Raw genomic sequence first — 18,690 nt, 5'->3', positions numbered from 1 at the left:
TGTGGTCTTACCAAGGCATTATAAAGTGGTATTAACACTTCATGTGATCTTGATTCTATCCCTCTTAATGCAGCCTATGATTCTGTTGGGATTTTTTTTTTTTTTGGCAAATGTAACCTACTGCTGACTCATAAGTGGTTTTCCACTAGGACTCCAAGATCCCTGTTGCACTTACTACTGTTGAGCCAGGTATCACCTATTCTATGCCTGTCCATGTGGTTTTTCTTTCCTAAATGTAGAACGTTACATTTCTCACTGTTGACTTCATTTTGTTAGATGGGACCCAATCTGTTGGTCCTTCTATATCTGAAGCTTATCTTCTGGAGTATTGGTATTCCTGTCAATTTGGTCTTGTCTGCAAATTTGAGGAGTTCCCCTTCTATCCTCTTGCCTAAATCAATGATTAAGTTGAACAGATCTTGTAAATCCTCCTGTTTTGTTCTTTTTTCCGTGCTCAGAGGAGTCTGGTGTCCTTTGAGGAGGTGGCTGTGTATTTCTCTGAGGAGGAATGGTCCCAACTGGATCCTGACCAGAAAGCGCTGCATTCAAAAGTCATGCTTGAAAACCATAGGAACGTGGTCTCTCTGGGTAAGAGTTTTCTAGTCCCCAATCAGACATTTCAAGAAGACAGATTATAGTTAGTTTTTTATTTTAAAAAACCACTAGTTAGATATCGTCTCCTAGGAGAGAGAAGGAAGGGATCTGGCCTTCTTAGCAAATTAGAACTAAGGAGAAATTTCCTGACAGTTAGAACAATTAATCAGTGGAACAAGATGCCTCTAGAAGTTCTGAATCCTCCAACACCAGAAGATTTTAAGAAGATGTTGGATAACCATTTGTCGGAAGTGGTGTAGGGTTTCCTGCCTAAGCAGGGGGTTGGACTAGAAGGTCCCTTCCAATTCTGTTATTCTGTTCTATTCCTTAACTCAAAACCGACTTTGAGTGAAATTTGAATGCATGCATATATATGTATGTATGCAAATCATCATGTCTACATCACACCCCTGTAAGCATGCAAACATACAACCTAATGGAATTTCAGAGAAATTCAGAAGGAAATTCACTTGACTTTCTACAGTTTGGTCTTTTTCTCTAACCTTGTTATCATTTTCATTTCCTTTTTGCTTTGAAGGTAACACTGGGCAGGAGAATCAAGATTCCTGTGAACTGTTCCAAGTGATCAGTGCTAAAGATGGAACGGAGAAGTTTGGAATTCGAATGGAATTTGAAAGCCATGAGAGAAACCAGTCAAAGAATTGGAATCAGGAAAGCTCATCTTACACTGATGCTCCGATGCAAGACTTTCTTGCCCAACAAGAGAAAATTAGGAAAAAATATACTGGAAAAAGTGTGAAGCTAATCAAACCTAAAGTACAAGTAAATGAACACTATTTAACCCAAAGCAAAGGAGACGATGCTATAAGAAGACACAAGGGACAAAATTACAATGGGAAATTCATTCTTTCTCTTGGGAGTAATTTCCTTGCATCTCAAAAAGCTATTGACAGAAAAGAGAAGCCTTATAAATGTTTAGAATGTGGTAAATGTTTCAGAACAAAAAGGGAACTTACTATCCATAAAAGGATCCACACAGGGGAGAAACCATATAAATGCACGGAATGTGGAAAGACATTTGGTCAAATATGTAATCTTATTTCCCATAAAAGGAGCCACAAAGGGGAGAAGCCATATAAATGCATGGAGTGTGGAAAGTCCTTTGCTCGCGGCAGTACACTTACTTCCCATAACATGATCCACACAGGGGAGAAACCATATAAATGCATGGAGTGTGGAAAGACCTTTGCTTATAGTAGTGGACTTAGTATACACAAGAACCTCCACACAGGAGAGAAATCATTTAAATGCATGGAATGTGGAAAGTCCTTTGCTCGTAGCAGTACACTTATTTCCCATAAGATGATCCACTCAGGAGAAAAGCCATATAAATGCATGGAGTGTGGAAAGACCTTTGCTCAAAGTGGTCATCTTATTTCCCATAAGATGATCCACACAGGGGAGAAGCCATATAAATGCATGGAGTGTGGAAAGACGTTTACACAGAGCAGTGGACTTAGAAGCCACAAAAGGCTCCACACAGGAGAGAAACCATTTAAATGTATGGATTGTGGAAAAATCTTTGCTCAAAGAGGTCATCTTATTTCCCATAAGATGATCCACACAGGGGAGAAGCCATATAAATGCATGGAGTGTGGAAAGACCTTTGCTTATAGTGGTGGACTTACTATACACAAAAAGCTCCACAAAGGATTGAAACCATTTAAATGCATGGAGTGTGGAAAGAACTTTGCTCAAAGAAGTCATCTTATTTCCCATAAGATGATCCACACAGGGGAGAGGCCGTATAAATGCATGAAGTGTGGAAAGACATTTACTCAGAACAGTGGCCTTGGAAGCCACAAAAAGATCCACATGGGGCGAAAAGCTATATAAATGCATGGAGTGAAAAAAGACCTTTCATCAAAAACGTAATTTTATTTCCCATTGGATGATCTACAGGTGAGAAGCCATATAAATGCACGGAATGTGGAAAGAGCTTTGCTCACAATGGTGATCTTACTTCTCATAAAAGGATCCACATTCGGATGAAACTAGGATCTTCTGCCTGAGCCGAAACTGCAGATAGGGGCGCCAGATGCCGAGGACTTAGGAGTTCAGGGCCCAGGGCTCCGTTGATTCCTGGATGGACAGAAGGAGAAAGTTGTGTCTTCATGGGAAGGGGGGGGGTCTTTTAAAAGAAAAAAATATATTATTCTGATCCAATAGTGGATCTAGAACAGGGGTGAGTTCTGACTGGCGTTACTGCTGGTTCGCTCGTCTGCGCGCTTCTCAAAAAAAGATGAGGACGGCGGTGACCGAGGAACCCGTTCGGGGACGTGGCTGACCTGCGTCGCTGCCAGTTCCGTGACCCAGGCCAGCATACCACTACCGATTCAGCCGACCAATCCGAACCGGTAGGAACCGACCACTGATCCAGAAGTGAATTAAAATCTCTCTCCAGCAACCCCATCTCAATCAAATTGGAACCCCAAAATGTTATCAGTACATTTTTGTCTAAAATTAGGTTAATTTTGGGTTGGGCCATAAAAATAATTCTTTCCATGTGATTATCTGTTTGTTTACCTACTAAAAGTAATCTATATGAATTGAAGATGTTTTCAATAAAAATGACAACTTAAAAGTTTTGAATTTCCACTGATTTAAAAATCCTCCATTTATTCTCTTGCTGAAATAGTTTTTCTCATCCAGAATTTGCATTTCTTGTTCAAATAGTCATGATTTTCCCTTTGTAAAGCCACTGCCTTTTTAAAAAGCTATTCCACGAAGATCTTTAATGTCCCCACATGCAAATGGGCTTATTATTTGGGGGGGGGGGAATCACATTGGAAATGTTCTTTGTCTGGGTGGAAACCAGATTAGATCCCAGCTTTAAATTGCAAATAACAAATTGAATGTTCATCAGCTTTATAGAAGTAACTGTTATGAAACAAAATTCCTCAGATAAGACTCACAATGGAAACAGATTTATACGATATGGCCGTGATGGCGAACCTATGGCACGCGTGCCACAAGTGGCACGTGGAGCCATTTGTCAGGGCACGCGAGGTGCTGCCCTGTCAGCTGGCCAGCGCGCATGTGTGCGCTGGCCAGCTGAGTTCACCTTTTTAAAAGCTATTTTTCGCCTTCCCAAGGCTCCAGAGGCTTTATAGGGGCCTGGGGAGGGCGAAAAGAGCCTCCCCTGCCCCCCCCCGGAGGCTTCAGGGACCGTCCGAGGCTTCCCTGATGCCTTCGGAGCACTTAAAACGACTCTCCGAGCAACCCGGAAGTCACTTCCAGTTTGCTCGGAGGGTGGTTTTAAGCGCTCCGAAGGCTTCAGGGACTGTCCGAGGCTTCCCTGATTCCTTCGGAGCGCTTAAAACGACCCTCCGAGCAACCCGGAAGTCACTTCCGGTTTGCTCGGAGGGTGGTTTTAAGCGCTCCAAAGGCTTCAGGGACCGTCCGAGGCTTCCCTGATGCCTTCGGAGCGCTTAAAACGACCCTCGGAGGGTTTTAAGCACTCCAAAGGCTTCAGGGAAGCCTCCGGACAGTCTCTGAAGCCTCCAGAGGACCTCCGGGGGGTCGGGGGAGGCTCTTTTCGCCCTTCCCAGGCTCCTATAAAGGCCCTGAAGCCTGGGGAGGGCAAAAAAATGTAAAAATGGGGGGGGGGTCACGCGTTGTGCGCGCATGCGCACTGGGGGGTCGCACGTTGCATTATGGGTGCAGCACGCCCGCACACGACCCCCCTGCGCTCCCCCCACTTGTGGCACGCGAGCCAAAAAAGGTTCGCCATCACTGGACTATGAGGAGAATGAGTGAGCGGGATGGTCGGTAATCTCACGGCCGACTGCAAAAGCACCGCCAAACCCACTCGACCCAGGAATGGCAGCCCAAGGGCTGACATGCCGCCCCCCGCTACCACTGTGGTGGGACCTGGAAGACAAAGTACATTATTAGTGTACCCCTCCCTGGTTTACCCAGATGTTGGTGATGGAACAAAGCAACCAGCTGTGGTGCGCATAAATCTGAGGCCCTCACAGATGAGGCGTCCGAGAGAGGGTACCCCATCCAAAGCACTAGATATTGTATGTGGCCCCGATGTTTTCTTGAATCAAGGATTTGGATGACTTTGTAATGCTGCTCCCCCACAACCTGAACCAACAAAGGCAATGGCCTGGGATCACCTCTTAAAGATGTCATATATGCTGGTTGAAGAAGGCTACTGTAGAACACTGGATGGGTCTTTCCCAACATAGGGGGTAATTTAAGCTCCACAGTAACCGGATTAATTACCTGCACAACTGGGAAGGGACCTTTGAATTTATGGCCCAACTTCTGACTTGGCACCCTCAGTCGGAGGTATTTTATAGACAGGAACACATTAACCCCCACCTGTAACTTGGGTTGTTGGCTCCGTTTCTTATCTGTCTGCCTCTTGTAAGTTTCAGCCACTGTTTGAAAAGTGCCGTGGTCATGTTTCCATACTGTCTGCACAATGTTTAAACAATCTTTCATATTCATGTTGGTAGGAGGCTCCCAGGGACACTCAGGGATAGCCACAAAATCAATCCCACTCACCAAATGATACGGGATATACCCCGTGCTGCTATGTACTGCATTTTTCTTTGCAACCTCAGGAAATGGCAGTAATTCTGCCCAATCCCTTTGTTGATATTGCATATAACAATGGAGGTACTGTTCCACCACGACATTAGTCCGTTCAACAGCCCCATTAGTTGCTGGGTGGAACACAAAACTTAGTCCTTGGGAGGATCCCCCCATCAGCTACTTGATGCCCAGGCTTCCCGCACCGGAAAAACAACATGGGTGTCTTAGTCAGCATGGTCTTCTCAGCTGGAACAGTTCAGGGTGGCAATAGCCCCGGGGTACGGCCTCAGGTGTGTTCTGGGAATCAACGTGGTCTCACACCATCCTCTTCTTTTGGTCGAAGATCTCTCCATTTTGCCTCCAGCTCAGTAGCTGCTTGATAGCATGTCCACAATCAAGACACTAATCCACAATAAATACATGCTTGTCGAAGTGACCTATCCAAGCCAGCCTTAAATTGGTGCACCAGCAGTCATTCTAGCCAGTACAATAGCTTCCCTGACAACCCCCGGAAATCATGAACATAGTCTCCCACCAGCCGACCCCTCTGGGGTTAGGCCATTAACTCCCCTCCACCTTTGGGCCTTGGAACACAACCCTCTGCAACACATCCAAAAACAACCCACAATGCCATAGTTCATGACTATGTTTGTTGTAGAGGTCCGCTGCCCAATCTGTGGCCTCCTCCTCTAGGACAGCCACAATGGCCATAACCATTGCCTACTGTGAATTGTACAGATGGCCGTATCTGTCCATGTGTTCAATCACCTGGCCTAGGAAGAAGGCCACTTTATTGGGGTTTCCATCAAAGGGCACACAAAGAGGAGGCAGCTCCCAGGGCCCCACTATGGCTTGACTCTGCTGGCCTCCTGCTGGCCATGGGTGTGCCGGCTGTGGACTGGCCACCACAGGTGGCGCCTAACAGTGGCTTCTATCTCTGACTGGTGGGTCTTTCAGTTGTTGCGACTGGTAACTGGGTGCTGACTCCATACCAAGGCTTTTAGAATAGTACTGAGACCCCTCCAGCCATAACTTCAGGCTAGCAAGGCAAAAGCGAGAGACGGGCTGTGGGGATGGATGCAACAAATACTGGCTACTCAACTGGACCTCCCTGCCTCTTTCCTCCTGATACCAGGGCCCACTGGGCCCACTTTCACGAAATCTAGCTTCACCAAACCACTCACGTAGACAGTCCATCGTTTGGCTACCCAGGGCAGTGGAGTAACTCCACCGCCTTAGTTGGCCTCCCTGAGGAGTAGCCAAAGGTGGGCCCGAGCTAGCAGCCAGCACTGTTTTTTTCCACCACTCCTCCACCGGAGCCGCCTAGCTGGGTGAAGGCCCCACTGCAGCAGACTGCTGGCTTGCAATGGTCCGCTCCGTCAGGCACACGTCCACAGCAGGTGTCTCAGCTGGCACCGAGATGTCTGAAGCGGTGGCCTCAGCCCCTGTGACTATCTCCATCCCTCCTGATTCAGCCACTTCAGGCATCAGTCCTCCAACCCAGGCTGCACTCAATAGCCAACAGTCCACAAAAGAATTGTTTGTGAGAACTGACTTACTGTCAATGTTCTGGCATTTGCCAAGGATAGACAGAGAAGTACTTTGGTGTTTTAGATGCTTTATCTCGTTCTATGCAAACCCTGAGATAACCGATACCAAATGACGAATCACAAAAAAGGAAATATACAAAGTCAGTTCTAACCCCACCACCGCATATATGCATCCTTAACCACACTCATATCCACCCATGCACCACATCCCCTCCCCTCCCTTAACTATGACGTGCTGCCCATCGCCCTCCCCACAACTGACGCGAACCAGCGTCCCACAGTAACTGCAGCCAAAGCACATGAGAGGTGGGGTCATCCGTCCAGCCAGGGAAGGTTCATGAGCGAATCTTAGTCAGGGTCATCCATCCAGCTAGGGAAGATTCAAGATCAATTCTTAAGCAGGCGGCCACTGGGCGAAACAGAGACACAGCCACTCCCAATGTGTCACACAGCTCATGACATCATTGGACGGTCAAGAAGTGTCAACCGGTCGATAGTGGAGGGGAAGGGAGCCCCGCTGCGCCAATCAGCTGGAGTCCTCACAAAGTAGCCGGGACAGACCAGGAGAGCGCACAACATGAGCAGAATGAGTGATCTGGATAGTCGGTATATTAGGGTGTGAATTCCACCCTGTAAATTAATGAGGTATGGATCTTGGCATATCCTTGAAGCATACATTTGAAATAAGCAAAATAAACCCGATGTATATTCTAAGAAAAACATTTTATTGTAAAGAAAGTAAAAATACAAACTTACTAGCTAAATAACTACATCTTGGCAGAGAGTTCCTGTCTGCCTTAGCAGGTGGACAAAGGAAAAAGGTAAAGTGAAGGTATGTGGAATGTATGACATGCACAGTAAATCATTGCTGATAAGAAACAGTTCATTCTGCCGTATAACTCAGAATGTGGGCACAGCTGGCAAACCAAATAAATGCAGTAACACCCCTTCTTTTGCCAGTTGAGCGGACATAATGAAATCATCAAATAAGGCACATCTTCTTCCGCAGATACTCATGTTGAGCTGCTGGAAGCGGTTTGTTGAGCATGTCAGCAATTTGATCATGTGTAGACACATATTGCAATTTAACAAAACCTTGTTTAACTAATTGCTTTATGTTTTGATAACGAATGTCAATGTGTCTGGACCTAGAACCTATGAAATGTGACTCAGAAATATAAACCACCGATACATTGTCTTCCATCACGGTGATCGGTCAAATCGGACGTGTCCAGATATCTGTGATCAAAGCATCAAACTATGTTAGAGAATTACATGCATGTGAAACACAAGCATATTCAGCTTCAGTAGATGAGCAAGAAACAAAATTCTGTTTTCTCACTTGCCAGTAAACAGGACAACCATTTAGGAACATCATGTAACCTGAAGTACTTTTGCGTGATTTCTTATCACTTGCCTAATCAGAATCTGCATAACAACATAATTCTGCATAATCAGTATGTGTTGGTTCTAACAATAACTTCATATGTTTAGTGTGTTTCAGGTATTTCAATAACTTCTTTTTTTTCTCAAACAAAATTTTTATTGGTTTTACAAAAAAATTCAGGAAAAGGGATAGTGGATAGTGTTACAAATTTTGACAGCTACATTATGCAGGAAATGACACTCCCCCCAATTCTCATAACTTTCACTTATTAGTACATTAGGTTGTTACTACTTAACAATATTTTGACAGCATATTTTAACCTTTTATCTTCAAATAATTTCAATCTATTTTATATCAAACAGAAAAAGTTCTCTGTATTAGCAATTGCATTGTTTTTCTAATTCACTTTTGTGATCTAAGTTTTCTCGGTGTTGCCTCTTCTCTCTCCACCAGCAAGGCTCCAGCACCTCCCGTGTCCTGTATGTCCCGTGTGGTATCATCAGCTTTATCCAGGAGGACTTTGTTTTTTTCCATGAAGGCCTCAGCCTCCATAGTTGTATTAATTCTAACTCTAGTGTCCTCCCAGAATATTAGCATACCTTCTGGCATGAGCCATCTGAACCAAACCCCTTTCTGGTATAATTTATTCGCTAAGAGCGAATATTTTTTTCTTTTATCTCTAACTTTCTTTGGGATTTGTTTCAAGATGGCTATTTCTCTATCCTTGTATTTTAACACTTGCCCCCTTTGTGCACTCAGAATCTCATCTCTTGTAGTCTTTCTAAGAAATTTAATGTGGACCTCCCTTGGAACATTATGTGTTCTGGCATAAGCTGAGTTAACTCTATAGACCAGGTCAATATCCCATCCCAGCTGTTGTCTGTCTTTTTTGATATATTCAGCCAATAATTTTGTCATAATTTCCCTCAAATCTTCATCATCAGCCTCAATTACATTTTGAAATCTAAGGAAAAAAGACATCCTTTCAAACTCCATTTTTATCTGTTGGTTCTCAAGTTCTTGGTTTCCTCTCTGGACCCCCCTCATCTCAGCCGTCCCCTCCTCCAAAACTTCCAATCTTTGTGTATTTTGGGCCATTCGGTTCTGATTTTCTCTGAGCTGTTCATTCATTTCGTTTAGTTGATTCTTCAGTTCCTCCTGCTGTCAGGCCTGTAATTATATTCTTTTTAGGATCTTTGGCCTGCCACACTTTCTTATAATTTTCTATGCTGTTTCAATAGTGTAGTAGTTGGGAGGGGGAAATAAAAGGAGTAGGATTGTAGAATGGATTGTTGACATTCTTTTGTAGAAGCCAAGGTCATCTTTTGTCTCCGCACATCGACACCTGGCCGGAAGAAGATGGGTGTACATGCCAGCGTGGAAGATGATGATTGGAACATGTGATGGATTTGTGGGTGTGGGGAGAGATCATGAACTTTCAACTGGTTGAACTTAGAGAATGTACTTCCAGAGTTGAAATTTCCATAGCTGTACTAACATGCCTGTGGAATAAATTGCACCATTAAGGATGTTTTGCCTTGGACAATGATTTATTTCTGCATGGTATTTAGAACCCTAACATTATTTCAACTCTCTACTTTAAAAATATTTCACTAGCTCCCTCCCTCTATCAAGGGGGAAGGGCTGGTGATGGAAGATCTGGTGATGTGGGTCTCGGCATCCCCAATGCTGGCCGGGACAGCGTAAATATCAGCGAAGATAAATGAGAAGCTTTTGGTGATAAGAAGAGGAGTACGGAACTTCAAAGGCAATGGAATGCTGTTTCCAGTTTAATTGCATCTGGAGGAATGCAGGAGGAGACGCGACAAGACGAAGGAAATCTCAGACGGACTTCTTCAGCAAAATTGTGAGTGCATGCTCCCCCTCCTTCCCCCCAGCTTGGAAATAATAATAATAAGTTTGAATTTATTAGCCGCTCCCTTTCCAAGTAGGACTCGGGGCGGCGTACAATGGGGCATATAAAACATAGAAAATATATAAAACACATAGGCGTACATACAGAACGTACATACAGATACACAAACACGGACTCGGAGGAGGTAAACAATTTACATCATATAGACAGTTAAAAAACCCGCATTAAAATACCCCAATTGTAAAAACCCAATATAAAAATTAAGATTTAACGTTTAAAATACAATTTAAAAACAGTTAGGAGGAATAAGAATAATTACGATTGAGCCAGGCCAGATAATTGAAAGAGGTGGGTCTTCAGCTGAACACGGAAGGAGCGGAGATCGGAAATAATCCTGATGTCACGGGGGAGGTCATTCCACAGGGCTGGGCCCACCACAGAGAAGGCTCTGCTCCTGGGTGTCGCCCCCCGGCACTGTTTGGCGGACGGCACCCGGAGAAGTCCCTCTCTGTGTGAGCGAATTGGTCGTAGGGATGTGTGGGGCAGGATGCGATCCTGCATATAACTAGGCCCTGTGCCATGAAGCGCTTTAAAGATCATAATCAAAACCTTGAAACGCACTCGGTAGACCACAGGAAGCCAGTGCAGCTCGCGCAGGAGAGGTGTTACAGGGGAGTACCTAGTCCTCCCCATAATCACCCGCGCGGCCGCGTTCTGGACCAACTGTAGTCTCCGAGTGCATCTCAAGGGAAGCCCCATGTAGAGAGCATTGCAGTAATCCAGGCGAGACGTCACTAGCGCATGGGTGACTGTGCGTAGGGCATCCCGGTCCAATAAGGGGCGCAATTGGCGCATCAGGCGGACCTGATGGAACGCCCCCCTTGCCACGGCTGTTACATGGTTATCCATGGACAGCCGGGCATCCAGGAGGACGCCCAAATTGCGCACCTGTTCCATGGGGGCTAGTTGGACGCCCCCGATGGCCAGAGATGGAAACACCTGGTTGAACCGGGAGGCCGGAAGCCACAGCCACTCCGTCTTGGAAGGGTTGAGTTTTAGTCGGTTGCCATCCATCCAGACCCGTACGGCCTCCAGACACCGGGACATCATTTCGACGGCCTCATTGGGGTGGTTCGGGGTGGAAATGTATAGCTGAGTATCATCAGCATACAGATGATATCCCACCCCAAAACCACGGATGATCTCGCCCAGCGGTTTCATATATGTGTTGAACAGGAGAGGCGAGAGTACCGATCCCTGTGGCACTCCACATGTGAGTGGCCTCCGGGTCGAACTCTGCTCCCCTGTCAACACACGTTGCGTCCGATCAGAGAGGTAGGAGCCAAACCACCGTAAGACGGTGCCCCTGACTCCCAGCCCCTCTAGCCGGTGCAACAGGATACCATGGTCGATGGTATCGAACGCCGCCGAGAGATCTAATAGGACCAGGATAGAGGAACAACCCCTATCTCTGGCCCTCCAGAGATCATCAACCAATGCGACCAAGGCCGTCTCTGTGCTGTGCCCGGGTCGGAAGCCGGACTGGCGCGGGTCTAGATAATCATTTTCCTCCAGGTGACGTGGGAACTGCTGTGCTACCACACTCTCTACAACCTTCGCTAAAAAAGGAAGGTTGGAGACTGGACGATAATTGACTAGGTCCGTTGGGTCCAGGGAAGGCTTCTTGAGCAGGGGCCTCACCACCGCCTCTTTCAAGGCGGCCGGTAGAGAACCCTCACCCAGCGAGGCGTTCACCAGGCCCAGGAGCCAGTCGCGCGTAACCTCCCAGGATGCCAGTACAAGCCAGGAGGGACACGGGTCCAATAAACATGTGGTAGGTCGCAGACGTCCACGCAACCTGTCCAAATCCTCGATGGCAACCGAGTCGAACTCCTCCCAAAGCGGTCCCTCAAGACTCGCAACGGGCGTCTCTACTGAATCACTGAAAGGGGTCCATCCCATCCGGATTTGAGCGACTTTATCCTGTAGATAATTCCCAAACTCCTCTGCTCTGCCCTGTAATGGGGCTTCCCGTGGTCTCTCAAACAAGAGGGAACGGGTTACCCGAAACAGGGCAGCAGGGCGGTTATCTGCAGACGCAATAAGAGCGGCACAATGTTGACGTTTGGCCGCTCTTAATGCCACAAGGTACGTCTTCAAATATGCTCGTGCCTGTGCTCGGTCAAATTCGGAACGGGAGGATCTCCAACGACTCTCTAGGCGTCTCTTGTGGCGTTTCATCACCCTTAGCTCCTCGGTAAACCAAGGTGCCAGGGTGGTTCGTCGCCGCAAGAGAGGCCGCAAAGGCGCCACAAGGCTTGAAAAAAAAAAAACCCCTAGAACAGAGGTTTGGGCTCCTTCCAGACGGCAATAAATGAAATGGCTTGTGGCCCTGCAATTAGCTGGGAGAAAGATTCCCTTTCAAAATGGGAATTTCAAAGGAGGCAGGAAGAAGGAATTTGTCCAGCATCTGTCAATTGCAAGCCACCACAAATGGGGCTGCAACCAGTAAATGAAGCAAATTGGGCAGTAAATTGGGCTTTCCTCCCAGGACTTGGATGGAAGAGATGCTACTTACAAACTCCTTTGCCATCAGCATGGGGAAATGCTCCAAGCCAGCAGAGGGCACCTACTTGGCCCATAACTCATCCAAGCCAGCAAAGGGCACCTACTTGGCCCATAACTCCTCCAAGCCAGCAGGAGGGTCCTTGGCACGTAAAACCCCCTAGCCAGCCATCATTGGTTGAGCTGCAACCTGTGAAGCAGGCAACCCCGGGATGGGTCTTAACCCCAGGTCATGGATGGGAGGGATGCCAGTGGGCACATGCCCTCCCTCAGCAGATGGCACCATGGCAGAAAGCTGGGCAGTGGCCAACCGAGGGATTGACCTCCCCACCGGTTCCAGTCTCCCCTGCAAGGCCCAAAAAGGTTCTTACCAGACCTTCCTACAGAGAAGAAGTCTCCATGGAAGAAGGGATTACCAAACAGAGGCCTGCATTGTGGATGGCGGGAAATTGTGCGCCTGCAAGGCCCCAAGTGGTTCTTACCCCACCTTCCTACAGAGTAGCAATCACCAACATGGAAGAAGGGATTACCAAAGCCAGGCCTGCAAGATGGGAAGCGGAACAAGGTGCATCTGCAATGCCCCAAAAGGTTCTTACTCCCCCTTCCTACAGAGAAGCAATCTCCACCATGGAAGAAGGGTTTACCAAGGGGGCAGCTGCAAGTTGGAGAGCAAGGCAGTGTGATGAAACGGTTCCTGAGTTTAGAGATGTAACTAGGTTCCATTCCTCGTGGGGCCCAATTAAATGACACCATTGTTGTCAACTTGGCCACAGAGCGTCAGAGTGCTTGGCTCCAGCCCCAATGCCACAAACGTGCGCACCAACCACCACGGCGGTAAAGAGAGGGTCCCAGATGCCACCACAGAAGAGTCATCTGGGCCAACAACCTCTGGAAGAGGATCCCCAACTTAAGGTGAGGAAGTGTCCTACCAAAGGGGAGGCCTCGGAAGAGGAAAAGGGCAGACATTCTCCGGAGGAGGATCCCCAACTTAAGGTGACAAAGAGTCCAACTAAGGGGGAGGCCTCGGAGGGGGAAAAGCCTAAACGACCTCTGGAAGAGGATCCCCAACTTATGGTGACGAAGAGTCCTACCAAGGGGGAGGCCTCGGAGGAGGGAATTGCCGAAGAACAAATGTGTGTACCGGTCGCCATGGTGGTAAAGAGAGGGCCCCAGATGCCAGCACAGAAAAGTCATCTGGGCAAACGACCTCTGGAAGAGGATCTCCAACTTAAGGTGACGAAGTGTCCTACCAAGGGGGAGGCCTCGGAAGAGGAAAAGGGCAAACAATCTCCGGAGGAGGATCCCCAACTGAAGGTGACAAAGAGTCCAACTAAGGGGGAGGCCTCGGAGGGGGAAATGCCCAACCGACCTCTGGAAGAGGACCCCCAACTTCAGGTGACGAAGAGTCCTACCAAAGGGGAGGCCTCGGAGGAGGAACAAGGCCAGCCATGGATGATTGGATCCAAGAGCCCAGAACCTACAGCACCTGCAGCAGAGAGCCTGAAACGGCCATGGGAAGAGGTCGCAATGGACTTCATCATGGAACTCCCAGACAGCAGTGGGCATAAAGTAATTTGGACTGTTATTGATTTGTTTTCTAAGCAGGCACACTTCATTGCTTGCTCAGGATTGCCATCCGCAAACGAATTAGCGAAAATGTTTGTGAAACACATTTATCGCCTGCATGGAGTACCCAAGAGGATCATTTCAGACCGCGGAGTCCAGTTCACAACCAAGTTCTGGAGAGAGGTCCTGAGATCCATTGGGTCCACACAAGAATTGAGCTCAGAGGTTCATCCCAGCATGAACGGCGCAGTAGAGGGAGCCAATGCGGTGGTGGAACAATACATCCGGTGTTTTGTGGACTATCAGCGAGACAACTGGTCGGACTTGCTACCCTTCGCCGAAGTGGCGTACAACGATGCGGTCCACAGCAGCAGAGGATTAGTGGGTTTCCAGATTACCAGTGGCATGGAAGTTGTTGCCATGCCTGAGTTGCCTAGAGAACCTCCTTCTTTCATGTCTTTGAGTGAATGGATGGACATGTTAAAGAAAGGATGGGAGAATACGAAGAAGGCTCTAGCAGTTGCAGCAGAAGCCTACCAGAAGCAAGATGATCAACGTCACTCACTCCTAAACCCCTACCGTGTGGGGGACAATGTTTTTGTATCTACCAAATACATAAGATTAGAAATGCTTAGCAAGGAATTGGGTCCAAAATTTCTAGGTCCATTCCCAATAGTGAAGATAGTTAACTCAGTTACAGTTCAACTCAGTCTACCCAGAAGTCTAGGGGAAATTGACCCAGAATTTCATTGTAGCTTGTTGAAACCAGTAATTGGGTCTAACAGAAGAGCATCCACCCAAGCTCAATCTCCTCCTGTAGTGATGGAAGGGGAAACACAATCTGAGGTGGAAAAAATTGTAGATTTCAGGCTGAATAGGGGTTGCTTACAGTACTTAGTGCATTGGAAGGGTTACCCTTGGTCTGAAGCTAATTGGGTAAACAGTGGGAACCTGAAAGTGGAGAAGTTAGTAAAGCAATTCAATGGGAAGTTTCCCGAGAAGTCAAGGGGTTCCCCTGGGTGGAGAAGAGGTGGTTAATTTTGTTATGTTAACTTTTATGTTATTCTCTTTGCAGGAAACGTTTTTCTTTTGAGGAGAGGCCGCCTGTCAGGCCTGTAATTATATTCTTTTTAGGATCTTTGGCCTGCCACACTTTCTTATAATTTTCTATGCTGTTTCAATAGTGTAGTAGTTGGGAGGGGGAAATAAAAGGAGTAGGATTGTAGAATGGATTGTTGACATTCTTTTGTAGAAGCCAAGGTCATCTTTTGTCTCCGCACATCGACACCTGGCCGGAAGAAGATGGGTGTACATGCCAGCGTGGAAGATGATGATTGGAACATGTGATGGATTTGTGGGTGTGGGGAGAGATCATGAACTTTCAACTGGTTGAACTTAGAGAATGTACTTCCAGAGTTGAAATTTCCATAGCTGTACTAACATGCCTGTGGAATAAATTGCACCATTAAGGATGTTTTGCCTTGGACAATGATTTATTTCTGCATGGTATTTAGAACCCTAACACCTGCCCCTTTAAAATCTTTTGTAGCATCTGTTGGGTTAGGTCCTCCTCAGGGAGCTTGGGCTGCAGCAAAGATGTTAGTGTCTGTTGCCCGCTGGGGCTGGGCGTTGAAGATGTTGGGGCAGAGCCAGCAAAGCCTGGTTTCCCAGGTGGTGGTCTTTTTGGTGCCATTTTGGTAAGGGGAGCTCAGAAATGTCTGTGTCAATAGAGGAAGAAAGCAATTGTAAAAGTGGATAGCCGAGAGAGATCACGAGGCAGGCAGTCCAGACAAATAAAGACCTTTTCTAAAGTTTAAATCCAGACAATAAAATCCATTGTTCCAAGTCCAGAATATAATGTATCAAGAGATATCTCTGAGTGTCACGGAGACAAAGGCAAAATGCCAGCAGTTTCTGTGAGTGGAGTCAAATTTCAGAGTATATGAAGACAACGGAAGTGTGCCATCTTGCCTTGCCAGCACCGGGATCAGAAGGCATCAAACCAAAAGTTTTCAAAAAGTCAGATCATCACCTCATTTTCACAATTGCAGTAAAGTAGATCTGCTGCTTGCTATGAGTGTGATTTCATTCCAGAGCTCTCCCCCCTCCTCCTCCTCCGGGGGCAGAGATCAGTTTAGAGCCACTTATCCAAGGGGGGAGGAAATCCCCCTCCCTCCAGTCACACTTCCCAGGAACGGATTGAGTGTTTTTTAAAAAGCTGGCAGTCTTTTTTTTTTTTAGTCAGGAAAGGGAACGGGGGGAATTTCCACCTCACCACATTGCAGCTGCAGCCTTCAAATCATCAATCTCGCCCAGCTGTCTCGATGCGAAAGCGCAGCCCTGCGCCTTCCCTTTTGCCTCCTGGTGCCTAGGGCAATGCAGGGAGCCCCCCGCAGCCACCGATGCAGAGGACCCCCAGCTAACCGCCCCCTCGGCAGGGGCCCCTACGAGGCTCCCCGTGCCCCCCCCCCCCGATCAGGGGGGAGCCCACCAAAAGCGCGCGGGGCGAGCAAAGCACGCCCGTCGCATTCAACAGCCGGAACCGGAAGTCCAGGTATTTCAATAACTTCTTAACGCATGTCCAATGAAATTGTTTTGCCTTACCTACGTGTCGTGACAAGAGATTAACGCTAAGTGCAATGTCGGGTCGGATCCAACTACTAATGTACAACAGTGACCCAATGACTGAACGATAAAGTGTTTGATCCTCGAACTCAGTACTTGATTTATGTGTCAAATTGTGAAAATCTGTTTGCATGGGTGTCTTTGTTGTGTTAGCATCCTTCATGTTGCAATGATGCAGAATGTAATCAATTTTCTCCTTTTGTGAAAGACTAAACCCCTTCTGTGTCTTTTCAATTTGAACACCTAAATAAGTGCTAATGTGTCCTAAAGATTTTAGTGTGAAGTATCTCTGCAAACTTTTAGCAAAAATCTCACTCATTTTCTTATTTGGACCAATATAAACAATATCATCAACATAAACAAGAATTATCTCATATGCATTGTTAGATCTTTTTGTGAACACGCACTCATCAGTTTCGGACTTAATAAAGCCCATTGAATTTAGTTTGACAGTAAGACATAAGTACCACATTAAACCTGACTGTTTCAGACCATAAAGACTTTTATTTAGAAACCAGGTATCCTCTTCTTGCTGTCGGAATCCTGGAGGGCCTCTCACGTAGATCTCTTCATCTAGGTCAGCATGTAGATAAGCCATGTCAACATCGAACTGGAAAACTTCTAAACCAAGAATAGTTGCAGTGGCTAAAGCAATTTTCGCACTTTCAGTTCTGATTGTCAGTGAGTAGGTGTTTGCGTAGTCCTCAAGATAACGTTGAGCGAAACCCTGAGCTACAAGTCTGGCCTTGTACAATGACTCATCATTTGGTTTCTTTTTGATTCTGTAGACCCATCGAGTGCCAATGACTTTTTTGTTTGCTGGAGGTTTTGCAGGTGTAAATACATTAAGTTTCTTTAAACTGTCCATTTCATCCTGCATTGCTTCATACCATTTGTCTTGCTCTGAATCAGGAAGCTGCTTGATCTGTGTAAATGTATCAGGAGGAAGTGTAACATTGCAAATCAAAGGCAAAGGTGTTTTTGTCAGTTGCCATGAATATCACTGTGGAGGGATTCCTTTTGTGACCTCTTGGAACGTCTCGGAACAACAGTCCATTCTTCTTCTGCTTCATCCTCATCCTCATATTCGTCGCTAGCATCAGCATCGGTAGCTCGCAAAGACGGAACATCAGGTTGAGAAGAACTGGTAGATGGAATATCTGCCTGTGAATCTTGGTCATCAGGCTGCGTGGCATCTACAATATCATCTCTAGGAAAATAAACTCCAGGATCATTGGAATGAATCCTGGACCAATCAATATCTTCCTCAAAATTAGCAGATTGGGAAATCACAATTACATGTTTAGGATCAATAAATTTGCACCATTTTGAGTTATCATCAATACCCATGAATCTCAGTCTCTTTGCTACTGGACCTCCTTTTCTTCTTTGAGTTAAGGGAGTGTTCACCATAGCATATGAACCAAAAATGTGGAGGTTCTTGAGATCAGGCTTGTAGCCATACAGCATGTAGAAAGGAATTTGATTGATTACACTGCTCCAAGTACAGTTGACAATGTAATTTGCATATTTGATTGCTTCACCCCAGTATATGCTACCGAGATTGGCATCTTCTAGGAGACAACGCATCATGGTTTGTAGAACTCCTTGTCTTCTTTCTACGACTCCGTTATGAGCCGGTGTATATGGAGCGGATGTCTGATGAAGAATTCCATTCTTACGCATCCAGTCCTGGAAACGCTGAGACATGAATTCTGCACCACGGTCACTCTGGATTCTGGCGATGCGAACTTGGTATTGTGTAGAAACAAAAGCTGCAAAGTCTTTAAAGATCTGAAAGGTTTCAGATTTCTCTCTCATAGGATATACAAATCCATATCTAGAATGATTATCTACAATTGTTAGAAAGTACTTTCTACCACCAAATAATGGTGGGAAAGGACCCACTATGTCAGTGTGTACCAAATCAAAAATGCGTGTTGACAGGCGTGTAGCGT

The 18,690-nt window shown here is 46.4% G+C and overlaps 2 protein-coding genes across 3 annotated transcripts in view; one reads left to right on the top strand and one right to left on the bottom strand.

Annotated features, from left to right (window-relative positions):
* LOC309384775 (zinc finger protein 202-like) overlaps nucleotides 1–18,690 on the top strand; it is a 152,686-nt gene that overhangs the window by 5,622 nt on the left and 128,374 nt on the right. The window contains exons 4-5 of one of the 2 annotated variants that reach the window (XM_081938531.1): nucleotides 459–588; nucleotides 1,133–3,182. The exons of the other annotated variant lie outside the window; for it this stretch is intronic. Of the exons in view, the coding sequence (XP_081794657.1) occupies nucleotides 459–588; nucleotides 1,133–2,451 (1,449 nt within the window). The 3' untranslated portion in view covers nucleotides 2,452–3,182. Of the gene's footprint in view, nucleotides 1–458; nucleotides 589–1,132; nucleotides 3,183–18,690 lie in introns of those variants that run through there. 2 annotated transcript variants of the gene reach the window in all.
* LOC309382524 (uncharacterized protein) overlaps nucleotides 1–18,690 on the bottom strand; it is a gene marked incomplete at its 5' end in the record, with an annotated part of 469,143 nt that overhangs the window by 391,594 nt on the left and 58,859 nt on the right. The window lies entirely within an intron of this gene.

This window comes from Natrix helvetica (genome assembly GCF_964273705.1).
Source record: "Natrix helvetica genome assembly, chromosome: 1".
Taxonomy (NCBI): domain Eukaryota; kingdom Metazoa; phylum Chordata; class Lepidosauria; order Squamata; family Natricidae; genus Natrix; species Natrix helvetica.
Note: the sequence above shows the minus strand (reverse complement) of the source record. Positions and strands in the feature narration are given on the sequence as shown.